Here is a 14230-nt window from a genome sequence, read left to right as displayed (position 1 = left end):
AGAAAAACTCGCCCTCCCAATGGATAAATCTATGCAAATTCTTCAGCCAAAACTCCACTATTTGCTAGCTTCTCTCAGCCCCTTCGAATTTCCTTTTGCACCCTAAGAGAAGCACGCTCCAGTTGGAAATGATTTGCAATGTAGCTCCTAGAGAAGCCTTGAGATGGACTCCTTACTCCCCTAGGGTGACACTCGAAGTTCATCGAAGGTAGAGTTGGAATTCGCACACGGAAATTCCTTGTGCTGAACAACACGGTTGTCTTGGTTAAGCAGCTCAAGCGAACTAATGTTGAAATTGTAAAATGACTAAAGATCCCCCAAATGAGAGCCTCCTTGCTCTATTTATTATTGTTGGCCTGTCTCTCCCTTGGTGGCTCCCAATTTCCACTAGTTCATCACTTTTCTTTTTCTCTGTCTTTCTCCACAAGTGTGCATTCCCTTTTTGTCTCTCTTGTGGCCCCCACCTGCCAATGAGCCGCAATCTTGCCTTTTCACCCAAGCTCCTCAAGCCGAAATCATATCTGAAACTCGAACTACAAAATTGTGCTATGCCTAGCACCTCCCCAATAAACTTCGTTAATCTCCTCAAATGAATAATCAAAACTGGGGATATTAGAATTCTATATTTAAAAATACATAATAATCATCATGAACTCAACATAAACAAATCATCATCATCAATTCAGTATAAACATTGTCATCATCATCATCAATGATTTTTATAACATTCAAGTTGGCACCTTTGATTAAAATGTCAATACCCAATCACAGTTTAGAGGAATATGAGATTGTTTTCAGAGTCGCATCATACTTCATGAAATTATATATTTTTTCTAATGAATTTAACAACACTAACACAGAGGCAACATAGTGAATTTGACTTTGTAAATAGTATGTTGCATAATATCTTGGTCTAGACTCTAAAGGAGCCATGGCATAGAAATATTGTTTAGTATCACCGAATATAATGTAAAATTAATCGTTGTAAATATTGTTAAGAACTAATTAACGAAACAATGAAATACATACAATATTGTGGAAACACAAATACAGAAATGCATAAATCAAAAGAGACACAAATATACGTGGTACAACCAATTTGGGCTTTGTCCACAGAGAAACAACCAATCCTTCCTTTTATATTATCTAGCAAAATGAAGAGATAAAACCTACAACAGATTTGTTATAATTTCCTCTTTGCTCTCACACAACCTCCTCTCTCTGTCTCGCTCAGAATAATAATACATAACCGTAATACAATTCCCTCATATAAATCGAGGGTTGCCTTCTAGGGCAAAAAACCGTAATTTAACATAACTTCTACCATCAAATCATCCACCTAAAAAATGGCCAAGATTGACTACGAAATTACAATATTTTACAAGGCAATTTTTCATCTATTTTTAGCTTCGGGGGTGCTGCCCTTGAACCCCTGTCGGGGGGGGAGGGCTCGCGATTAAACAAGTGACATTGCTGCCCTGCTAGGAACAAGGATCCAACGCGGCTGAAACAAAAAAACCTCTGAACAATCAGGAAGATAACTAGGTTCCACACCCAACAAATAACAATTTCTACACATTATAAATTGGACGTTATTCCATTAGCTACAACAGGAGATGCTCTGAAATTCATAGGAAGAAGTAAGTTGGATTTATTTATTCACAACCTAAGATCATATGACCAAGAACCAATGCCACAATTTAAGCAATTAAGTATTGTGAAGTATGATACTAGTAAAGAAATTCTAAGAATTTAACCTAATGCAAAGAAACTGTTTCCACCAACCAACTTTGTGGGTAACAACTTTTTTTCTTGATTTCATAGATACCTTATGAGTTTCCATTCCAAATTCCAGGGTTCCATCCTTTAGATCTGGCATTGTTGAAAACTTGTTGGCAAATATGTCTATCATGTCACGAGTCGTTTTTCAAGATAAATGTTCACTTTCAGATGAGCTGTAATCAATGGATATAAGGTCTGCAAAGAATTCAACTGCATTTACATGCTCTGAACAAACAAACCTGGAATATATTCTTGCAAGAAAGTGCTTAGAACATTGGAAACTTGGAAAACTAGAAGCTTGGAAACGTATCCATATTTTCTGGAAACGTATCCAAATTTTCTACAAATGTATCCAAATTTTTCGGAAACTCCTTTGAAACGTTTACAATCTTAGGTTGGTCGTTTCCGAAAAAGTGAACCGTGGCGGAAACATTTCCATGTCGTTTCCAAGCTATTTCGTACACGTTTATGTATTCGTAACACTGAACGACGTTTCTGGGAGTTGGCGGTAGCATTTCCAGTAACTTAGCTAGGGATCTTTGACTTAAAAAACATTCAACCTCTGGGAACAATACAATTCAAAACATTAAAGGGGCATTTGGTGAACTTAGTTGTAAAGGATGCTCGCCCTAAGAAGTACAATTCATGAATTTGTTGGCATGTTTACTAGTGAAAACCTTTTGGAGCACTAGTAACCATGGGTGAGTCTGAAAACCACTTAATGGCAGCCTCACCTACCAACTAATGTATATTAGTTTCCATTTATTTTGTTACTAAAGAACTAGATTTTCATATAATAACGAAACAATTCGGTATAGAAGTAGGTAATGTAACCAACAATCTCAGCAATAAAAAGGCTTCACATCTTTATTCCATATTGAAATCAAGTCAATATGGATCAAGAACAAGATCTTTGAAAGCTATTAAATAAAAAGATGCAGAAACATGAGAAAAGTAGGGAGAAGATTGACAGTTTAGAAGAAAAAAAAGAAAATAGAAATATCAACACCATTATGTAAAACTAATCTACAGAAGGAAGCTAATTGAAACAAACAAGATGACAAGGGGTATAAAGATGACATATATGTTGGGTTTGACCATGAAGAAGTTGATTGGGAAAGATGGGACAATGAAGCATTGTTAATGTGGCAAACTTGAGCAAACAACTGTCCACAATAAATTGTCCCCTCAACCCCTCATGTGATTGTCACTCGCTTGCATTCAATACGATGGTATGGGGGATCATGCTCGATTAATGAGCAAAGCCCACCCAAAACACTTAGACAATATCACACATGATACCTCATATCTAAAAAAACATGATATGCCATTATGTGAAACCAACCTGTAGAAGGAAGTTGACCAAAACAAACAAGATGACCAAGGGTATAAAGATGACATATATTTTGGGTCTAAATACGAAGCAGCTGATTGGGAAAGATGGGACAACGAAGTATTGTCGACGTGGCAAACTCGACCCAACAACTGTCCACTATAAATAGTCCACTTAACCCCTCACGTGATTGTCACACATTCAATACCATGGGACAACAACTATATGGGGGATCACATTCGATTAATGAGCAAAGCCCACCCAAACACTTTAGACAATATCGCACATGATACCTCATATATACCACTTTTGCGCATTGAATACCTGATTGCACAGTGGGAGCTATTAGTCATTCTCAAGTGTTCAGAGTTGTGATAACTCTCAATCCGACTCAAATTTATTAAAGTGTCCATGTAGAGAATATTTTGTAGAAGATTTCAAGGTGCCAAGGATGAGGGGATAGGCTTAGGAAACAAAGACACCGATCGAGCCGCGAACCAAGGTTAGATTTGATAAATTGACCAAGACAAAGCTTGAAGCACGTCTGCACAATATTCGATAGGCTAAATTGGAAGAGATCTCATGGGATTACCAATGGACAACATTTAAGCAATGGGTGCTAGTCGATAACAAGTGGAGGGCCGAGTTGGCTTTCTTGCACGTGGCTAGCTAAGAAATCGAATTCGGCCTCCCTCCCCCTCGTGTCCCAAATCCAAGAATCAGACACAATTCTCTAGGACACGTGTTCGATTCACATGTCCAGCGTGCCTTGGCACGTGGGATTCGATGGGCACGTGGGTCGGACTCGAAGGGCACACAAGTCCCGATTTTGGGACATGTGTCCCTCTGAAAAGTGCGCTGTGCGACCTTAAAGCCCGATTTGGGCCCATTTCTCACTCATTCTTGAGTGTCTCTCTTGCTGTGGGTGTGTGGGAGCGACTAGCAAAGGGTTTGGGAGCATTTTGGAGGTGATTCAAGCAACATGTAAGTGCATTTTGCTTATATATTTTTTTGCTTTTTTTGCTACAACATTTTGCATGTCCATTTTTTTTTATAAGTTGTGCATTTTTTTTACAGCATTCTTGGCTCAATCAAGGGCAGCAGGGAAGAGGCAAAGGAAGGGGAAGAATGTCCCCATTGGTGATACCTCTCCTATTCCAATTTCATCAGGGTTTGCAAGTGGTCCTGCTATTGGAAGTGGGGATGCAACAATAGCTTCAAATGTTGAGGGTAGAATAAATTTAGAAAGACAACAGGCTCAAGAAAGCAAATATCCCTTGTGGAAGTATGTCACAAGAGATCAAGGGCCAGGCATCAAGTTGAAGGGAGGAGGCAATGTTGCTTGGAAATGCAACTATTCCAACAATCATTTCAAGAGCACTTATTATCGTGTGAAAGCGCATTTGTTGGCCTTACCAGGTTTTGGAATTGGAGCATGTACATGTGTCTTTAGCTAAGAGGAAAGAAATGGAAAAAGAGGCCAATGCTTGTGTGGCAAGGGTCGCTGCGTCATCTAAAAACACAAGAATGATGATCTCCTTCCATTCTTGAGGAAAAGCAACAAGAAGTTTCCATTTGAGAGTTTTGGTGGGGGTGTGGGTCAAGCAGCAGAAAGAAAGGCAATGGCACTTGGGCCAATGGACAAGATTTTTTAGAAAGAGAGACGGGAAGGACTTGATCTCACCATTGCATTCTTTTCTATATGAACTTCATATCCTTTATTGTTGCATGCTCACCTTTATTTCTTGAGATGTGCCGAGCTCTAACTCAAGGGGCTCTATCAAGTTATGTGCCTCCTAGGTCAGAGAAGCTTAGAACCACATTGTTGACTAAGGCAAAGAAAGAGGTGGACAAAATGCTTGAGCCTATTAAATCTGCATGGCCAACATCTGGGGTTAGTATTGTTTCTGATGGATGGAAAAATCCAACACACCACCCTCTCATCAACTTCATGGTGTCTTCCTTGAATGGGCTAGTTTTCTTGAAATCAGTGGATGCACTGTATATGGGTAAGTTGTTCATTAAAGTTATTGAAGATGTAGGTGTTGATTCTTGTGTGCAAATCATTACAGACAATGCACCTGTTTGCAAGGTTGCTGACATGATTGTGGAAGCTAAATATCCACAAATATTTTGGACATCTTGCATTGTCCATTCTTTGAATTTAGCACTTGAACTATTGCTTCTGATGTGCCTTGGATTGGAAGTATTATTGAGGATGCACAGCATATCTGCAACTTTGTACAAAATCATACAAATGCCCTCACAATCTATAAGGAGTACACCCATCTATCATTGTTAAAGATTGTAGATACACGATTTACCTCTTCATTCGTCATGTTGAAGAGGTTGAGGGAGGTCAAGACCGCTCTTGGGGCCATGGTTATTTCAACTTTTTGGTCTTTCTAGAGAAAGATAGATCAAGCAACCTCAAAAAGAGTCAAGGACACAGTGTTAGATGATGCTTGGTGGGAGAGGGTAGATCTCACTATTAAGATCATGGACCCTATCATTGCTTTGCTACGATTTGTAGATACAGACCAACCCATCCTAAGAGAGGTTTATGAGGGATGGGATTCCATGATTGAGTCTGTGAGGACCATTATTTTACAAAGTGAGTGCCCTGAGTATGAGACATCATCAGAGGCCTTCTTCACCACCACACAAGATATTCATGTCAGCAGATGGGACAAGAATTGCACACCTTTGCATTTTTTAGCTCACTCATTGAACCCAAAATACTATAACCACGAGTGGCTGAATAGTGGACCTTCCCGCAGATTCCCTCCTCACATGGATCGTGAAATTTCACAGGGGAGGAAGGATGCATTGAGGCAGATATTTCAGGATAAAGCATCCCTTGATGAGGTGGAGGATGCATTTGCAGAGTTTTCAACTGGCATTGGGTGATTTGCAAGCTATGATGTGATTAGAGACAGGTGGGCTAAGAAGCCCTATTCTTGGTGGGAAACTCATGGGGCAACAAGCTCTCCTCTATAGTAGTTAGCCATGAGGCTTCTCTCTCAGGTGACTTCATCCTCTTGTTGCAAGAGGAATTGGAGCACATATGGGAATTTGTATAGTGTCAAGAAAAGAAGGCTTGAACAGTCTAGAGTAGAGACAATGGTGTATGTGCACACCAACCTTCGTCTTATTTATAGGCAGAGGGATGAGTGGTTGAAGGGAAAGACAAAGATGTGGGATGTCTTTCCTGATGATATGCGTTTGGACAACAATGTTGAGTTGGCATTGGCCAACTTGGATCTTAATGACCCAGTGCTAGAGCTTGTCACTTTTGATGATGGTGATACTCTTGAGGGGTCATCCTCCACACCAATAGATGCAAAGATTACATTGGATACAAAGGAGGAGGATGCAACAGAGGAGAGCAGTGGTGACCATGACAATGATGCTGATTTTGATGATGATATTGATGATTGATGAGCTACCTACTACCTTGTAGTTGTTTTGTATTTTTTATTTCTATTTGTCATTGGCATTGTTACTACCTATGTAACACATTTTGATTTTGATGACTTAATGAGAAAACTGCAGTTTCTTGTCTTTCTCCTATTGGATCATTGATGAATTTGTCACAATTGTATTTGTATGCATAATGTTACATTGTACAACTTACAAATTTTAAATTTACAATGTAGAATCTAGATCTATGTTTGAATTTGTATCATGAATGAGAATTTGTGTAAGAAATATCTATTTAGTATTAATTTTTAATATATATATATATATTTAATAAAATAATATATAACGTGTCCTATGTGTCCTGTTCCGGGGGGTCTACGTGCCCTTGTCGGACACTCGAATTTGCGTGTCCTGCATATCCTGTGTCCCTGTGTCAGGTGACTTAGGTGGCTAGTATTAGAGATTATTTGGGTGCACCACTTGTAGTCGAATTTGATGGCTAGAAAGAAGAGGTCGCAAAGTTCGTAACAAGCAGGTTTCATGATGGTATTGTATGAATCGACCATCCCTTAGAAATCACAGTGGGGGTGAAAAGATACCCATGGTAGTCGATACAAACAAATGGCTCATAGAATTCACCGGGGGAACAACAACGAAAAACTCCAAGGGCTTGATCATTAGTCAAATCAAAGAGCCCCACATTAAGTGGATGTGCATAATTGTGTTTTTATGCTTCACTGTAGCAGGTCGATTGTTTGATGTAAAGCTGGATATGCTGGAAGCCATTGGACAACTTGTGATGTAAAGAAAGCAGTACAACTAGGGTGATTATCTAGCCAACACTGTGAAAACAAATTGCAAGGAATTTCAATATTAAAGTAGGGCAATTTGCTTCCCCCCTTTATTAATTTGGCTAGCAATGGCTCTAGTCTCACCCATCGGGGATATCGACTTTACTAGAAATCATTCCCTTCTATGGAGAATTATAAATGTTTTGCATCGAATTGGTCGAGGGAGAATGAATCGCTTCCCTCTGAGAAAATCTTTAGAAATTGGTTACAAATATGAAAAACATCTCCCATAGATGGAGGGTACCCCAAAATATTTGTTAGGCACTATCTACATCTTCACATATCCAATTGAATTTGAATACCAAAAAGGTGTGGTACATGAATAATGATCAGGTGTAGCCATAGTTTTCAAAACCGGCTGGTGTGAATTGGAAACGGTCAAATCGCCCGGTTCATTAGCCCTGGCCATCAAACTGGTTGAAAACCCCATTTTCTGAGCAGTGCACTGGTTTTTTGGTCTGACCGGCCATAAACTGGCCAGTTTATTGCCAGGCTAGCGACAGACCCAACATAATGCAGTTTTGTGAGTTTTGATGCCGTTTTGAGGGGAATTTGGGGTTGTTTCCCTCCAAAAACAACCCCGTTACCCCTCTAATAAAAGCACGCCTCTCCTCTCATTTTCCTCACACATATCAGCCCTAGCAACACTAGCAATCAATGGTAATGTTAAATTCTTAAAGTAAAAGTGACTAGTGACTCCGCATTCAACAAACACTCATTAAAGATTTAGTAGACAAACAGGATACTACAATAGAAGGAAGAGTTGCAACTGCTCTTGATATATGTGGAAGAAAAGAGCTTGGAGACCAACCTCATGTAAGAAGAGAGGCAGTGGCTTCAAGAAGGGAAGAAGGCTCAAGTCGAAGCCAACAACACATCTGAACAACTTCAGCAAATCTGATAACAAATATAGGAAATGGATAATAAGGTAAAACTGCAAGATTTTTAGCAGAACTTTCTGTTGGACCAGCTCCACTATATATCTCAGATAAAATCTTTGGAGCCTCAAGTGCATTGTTCAGTCAGGGAATGGAATACATTTACTCAGCACTCATAAGATAGTGCTCGGGGAAGCTCAAATAGTGCCACCAGTAGTGGAGCCTTCCCCTTCAACCAAAATATCATTTTTTTCAGCCTAGTGCCTCCGAATATGCACCCCAGGCTTGCCTTGGTCAGTTGGCTGCATCCGAGGTAGAGGTAGAAGGCTCAAACTGGTCACTAGCAGAAAAAGAGAGAAGAGGAATTAAAACAAAGGAAATACCTCTTAATCCATGGCCAAAGGAAAAGATGGTTGATCAACCGACCTTGACTCCAGTCCTAGAACAAGCAGAGCAAGCACTGCAGTCCTCAGCAATACCACTTTCTTAGCATTTTACCTCATCTTTTTCTACTAATCTTTATTTTTTTTATTCTCTCAAAATTTGTACATTGTAAAACTCCACATTTCCACTTCTTCATGACGAAGAAGAAACTGAGGGTGGGGGAAATGTCGGAAGGGCTAGTCAACTTAGTTGACTAGACCCAGAAATTGGATAGCCCGACTAGACTCTTTGCTGAATATATAAGTTGGGGCGACTGACCAATCAAGTTGGTTTCTCAGTTGGGTTGACTGATTGAGTAGTCAAGGCAGTTAATTAGTGTTAACTGTCGAGAGTCTAGTTTATATACGAGATATGATGACAATGAATGTAATAACAGTTGTGGATTAATACAAGAATTTTGGTTGGTTTGCGACTATTATTTCTCTCCCTTTGCTCTATCTTATGTGTTGCATGTCTTCCTTTGCTTAAGGTATGCTTGGTGTATGGATCTGTTGGTAACAATGTATACATTACACTAGATTATAATAATATTGATGGTGAATGGTGAACTTTGTGATATTGAACTCACCCCATATAATATCGAGGAACATATATTGTAGCATTACACCCAAATTTGTGGAGGCAAATTTGGTGTTAAAAAAGCCCAAGGGGTTAGTTCAATCTTTTGTTGCCAATGTTGTTGGGGATTTGTGTAGTTTTGGATCAGCATGTGTTTGGCTTGAACCCCCTTGGGATAGGTGCACTAGTCTACAACAATGGGTTTACTAGGGATGCCATCCACAAAGGTGGGAACACATCCCTTGGGTTTCCCTATGAGATTTTCATTGGCAAAAGATATCTGTTTTTAGTTTGTTAGAAAGGACCATGGAAACTAATTAATGAATGTGCTACCTATTTGATTATATTGTTAAGTATTCTTTTACAAGAGGCAATTTCAACAAGGTTTGCTTGACTTAGGTCATTGGTTTGTTAATTAGGTGTACATTTGTTACTCTAGAAATGCCTGATGCACATTTATGAACACAACACTCTCAAGTACACACGTCTTTAGATGCCTCCATTATTTCATTCCTTAAAAAATAATTGTGAATACGTTTAATCTCTCTCACTTACATTGCTTACCATTGCTAGTGTCCTAGTGAATCGTTAAATAATATTATTTCAAATTTGTGTGAGGTCAACATTATGCATGTTTTTTTGTGTGCAACATTCATACTTTATTCCCTTCTATTTCATTGGGCATGGGCTGTTCAAACCAATGTCTTAAAACTCCGACTCGGCCGAGGGTCGACTCCGACTCCATATCGACTCGGCCGGCTCGATTTCAATAACTCGGTCATTGTAAAAAATACATTAAATATTTATTTTTTTTTATAAAAAAACATAATTTTAAAGATTTTCATTCATGTTTCCATACACACAACCTTATAATATAGATGGAAGACAACATATGATCAAAATAGGCTCATGAATATATCCATTATATCAAAATGGCACCTAGTGCACTGTCCAATACATACACGATGATGATATAGAGATCAAAACAAAAACACATAACCAAGGAGGCTAGAAATGGCCTCTACAACAAAACTCTGTGACCAATACTACTGGCTACTGCTAGAGTTGCCAACATCATCTGGCTTAGTGTTACTTGGGAGCGGGAGCGAAAGCGGGGAGCGAGAGCGAAAACGGAAGCGGGAGCAACATTTTCAGAAGCTCTTGGTTTGGGAGCGAATTCCGGAGGAGTTCGACAACCAATGTCACTAACATCAAGGTACATAGAGGGATTGGTGCTCTTGATTAAATACGAGTTCCATACCCTAATACATGACAAAATTCAATGGAAACATTGCAATCCCCCAATCCTAAAATCTTGAAAAATTGATAAGTCTGCTGGATTTTGAATGAAATCTAAAATTCTACTTTCTCCATATGAAATCCAATGAGGCCGGAACCATTCTCAAACATCTTGAGTCATTTAATTGTAATGTTAAAAATTTAAGTAAAAGTGACATTCTCTTTAATCTTCATTTTCATATTCTCCTTAATATTCATTTTCATCCTTTTACTTAATATTCTCCTTAATCTTCATTTTCATTTAACATTACCATGAAAACATTACCATGAATAGCATATCAATACTAGGGATCAGAGGGGAATGGACCCCAAATAGCATTTAACTAATTTATAAAACACCTTGGAGTCCCCAACACTCAGCTAAGAGTTAATTTAAAAAAAAAAATATGAAAAATCGCATTTCTTTTGGGGTCACAGACCGCATTCATTGACTCGGCCGAGTTATTGCGGAACCGGCTGGGTTGACCGAGTCATGACTGACTCGGCCGAGTCATGCAATAACTCGGCCGAGTCATGGTATTTCTGCCAGGTCATAAAAATTTTCAGTGACTCGGATCAACTCGGCCGAGTCATGGTATTTCTGCCAGGTCATAAAAATTTTCAGTGACTCGGATCAACTCGGCCGTTTCGGATTCGACTTGGCCGAATTTTAAAACAGTGGTTCAAACTCCTAGTAACTTTGTAGTTAAATTTTCTGTATGTTCCTTTACAATTTCTATATGCCTGCAAAAAATATCTGATTGGATTTTGTCTCTAGGGATATGCTGCTTGGAAGTTCTTATAAAATAATTCATATTCCTCTCCTTTGGGGTTTGTGCAGGAAACCAGGAAATGAAAATCTTATTCGAAGTACATATGTCCTTCCTGATGGTATCAAACATAAGCGGGGTTTTGTGAAAGATCCAGAAGGGGCCCGGAGATATCTGTCTCTACAAGAGAAAGGAGCACTGCCAACAGATTCACAGGAGAATTCAAGAGAGCATGATATTTCTCAAATTGTTGAGATTGTAGAAGATAAAAAGGATGATGCTTCCATTAGAAATGAAGTATGGATACTTTTCAGTGATCTCACAAGGAAGAGAATGTTTTCATGATATCTGAAATTTGGAATCATATGATATTTTTGCTTTTTACCATTTTGATTTAATAACAGTAAATTATCTTCATACATGCAGGAGTTGAAGTTGACTAATGAACGGTTTCTTGTTCCAGAAATGCTTTTTCATCCTGCTGATCTTGGTGATTTTCATTTGCAGAAGCCAAAATTCTATTGGTAATTGGTTCTTATTGAAGCTTCCTGAAAAAGTGAATCCTATTGTGCAGGAATGAACCAGGCTGGCTTGGCAGAATGCATTGTGCGGGCTATTAACTCCTGCCATCCTCATCTTCACCCAGTACTTTTTTCAAGGTGTTTTTCTGACTAATTTGGTTCTCACTGCAGCTGTCAAGGCTATTGGATATCTAAATTTTAAAATTTGCTACTGCTTTAATGAATGTCTTCTGATAATCTGCTTTGTTTCTTATGCATCAATTTTCAGCATAATTCTGACTGGTGGGAGCTCACTTTTTCCACACATGAAAGCAAGGCTGTAAGAATCAGATCAATATTTGTACCATTAGACTATTAGAAACTGCGTTGAAATGTCTTATTGTCAAGGTTTTGTCCTTTTTACGAATCAATAAATATTGTGGGGCAGAAAGAAGGAAAACAACCCTTTCAGCATATGTATTCTGTTTTTAGTTCATATCCTAAGGGGAAATATTTGCATCCCATGGGTTTTCATGGTTCAAAGGCTTTAATGTTGTAGCTTTCGCTCTCTGTAACAGATGTTGTGTTCCATCTCATGATATTTATTTTGTTGGTCTGAGATACACTTATTGTGCAGGGAACAGGAACTGCGGCCTCTTGTTTGTGATGACTATAAAGTAAAAATTGTGACACAAGAAGAGTGAGCAAACATATATCTTCACGTGGTTTTTAGTCTTAAAGTTGTCTTTTGCTCCGAGGTTTAATTTAAGCCAGGAGGATGATATGGAGTTACTTTTATGTGCCCAGGCCAATGTTAGGTGCGTGGAGAGGGGGATCATTATTGGCAGCCAGCCCTGAGTTTGAATCTCTGTGCGTGACAAAGGCAGATTATGAAGAAATTGGATCTGCAAGATGCCGGCGGCGTTTTATGCATTAATTCTGGAATCTTTTGTTGTGGTCAATCTTCTCAAATGATTACTCCGACACAGTTTTCTGCAATTCAGTTTGTATATATGATATGAGAAGTTGGTCCTTTGTTATGTCACCTGGAGTTTTTGATTTTACTGGGGCAGGTGAGTTTACTTTTGCAGATAAACATTAACGTATACTGCTACAAAATTTAGCTGATGAAACATTTCTTGATGCTGTTGTAAGTTGCAGAAAACTGAGCAGCAAGATGAGGTGTTTCAGACAATTCAGGGCTTCATTATTTACCTCGGGGGCTATTATTATTTCTAATTTTGAAGGATGAGATGTTTGAGGCTGGAAGTTTTACGCTGACATGTGAACTATCCCGGTATTGAAGTATTATGTAAAGGGAGTCAAAGCTTTTGTATGTAACAGTATAAAATTTCATATGCAATGGCATCTGAGAATGGCAATATAATGTTCCTACAGTTGCCTTTATCCTTTAATTATAAGTTTTTCTCCTCAGCTTTGGTATCTAACTGAACATATTAATAAATAATTTGTAAATTGGCTGACTGATTCAGCTTACCTGTAATTGCATTTTATCCATGGTGTTATATCTTAGCATTGATAAGGTAATATTTTATGTTTCAAAACAGATGCCTTTATGCAGATCAGACTTCCATGGTTTTCGGAAGAAATGACTTGAACATTACTTGTATTTGAAGGGCATGGTGACATAGGAAAGTGCATGTGCCAGTTTTTTTTGTTTGGTTCAGGAACCTCTCTAAAGGAAACAATCTCACAGAGAATCCTTTTTCTAGCAACAGTTTCACATATTAAGGTGGTGAATAAGATCTGTACACACGTCAAATAAATAGAATGTTGGAGTGAAGAGAAGAGGTCAAGTATAACCTGTTTAAACTATAAATACCGTACATGTCAAGGCATGTGCACGTCTCTACTTATTATTACTTAAGTGCATATAGCAAATGGTTTATGCAATGAAGTACGCAATCTCAATTCGAGATATCATTCCCAAGTAATCTAAACTTGGGAGGTAATTTTAAAGCAACATTTTGTATAAAATGCTGGTGCTTTTGATGTACTGGAATTCTAAAAATAAAAACTACTAAGGTCATTTATAATCCCAACTAAAGCCTATTCCTTATATTTCATCTTGTCTGAATCTGATTATGGCCTTGGGCCTAGTTTGGTAATCTGCATCTTTTCATTGATGGGTGATACATTTTTGCGTTGGCAATTTTGTGCACTCATAGGCTATTGATTTTGTTCCCAATGTGCATCGTTTTTGTTGGTTGATCGCACGCCATACATTAGAATTTGAAGAGGAAAAGGTGGCTTTGAGAAGGGGAAATATTTTTATCATGTATTGAATATCTTTATTGAAGCTTGGACATGGTTCTTGTTGGCTCAAAATCTAGCAAGAGGCTTGTGGGAGGACTCACAAGGCAAGAGCCAAACTATGATACAAAAATGAGGT

The 14230-nt window shown here is 38.5% G+C and overlaps 1 protein-coding gene across 1 annotated transcript in view; it reads left to right on the top strand.

Annotated features, from left to right (window-relative positions):
• Positions 1-13251, top strand: part of LOC149143643 (actin-related protein 6-like) — a 109035-nt gene extending 95784 nt beyond the window's left edge. Inside the window, exons 2-7 of the mRNA XM_089446558.1 lie at positions 11389-11614; positions 11744-11807; positions 11892-11976; positions 12107-12157; positions 12455-12517; positions 12625-13251. Of these exons, the coding sequence (XP_089302684.1) occupies positions 11389-11614; positions 11744-11807; positions 11892-11976; positions 12107-12157; positions 12455-12517; positions 12625-12754 (619 nt within the window). The 3' untranslated portion in view covers positions 12755-13251. The remainder of the gene's footprint in view (positions 1-11388; positions 11615-11743; positions 11808-11891; positions 11977-12106; positions 12158-12454; positions 12518-12624) is intronic.
• Positions 13252-14230: the final 979 nt, after the last annotated feature.

Source organism: Pinus tabuliformis, chromosome X, assembly GCF_031772625.1.
Source record: "Pinus tabuliformis cultivar Carrire ecotype Pingquan chromosome X, CPIR1, whole genome shotgun sequence".
Taxonomy (NCBI): domain Eukaryota; kingdom Viridiplantae; phylum Streptophyta; class Pinopsida; order Pinales; family Pinaceae; genus Pinus; species Pinus tabuliformis.
The sequence above is the reverse complement of the archived record's forward strand: the minus strand, read 5'-3'. Positions and strand labels throughout refer to the sequence as shown.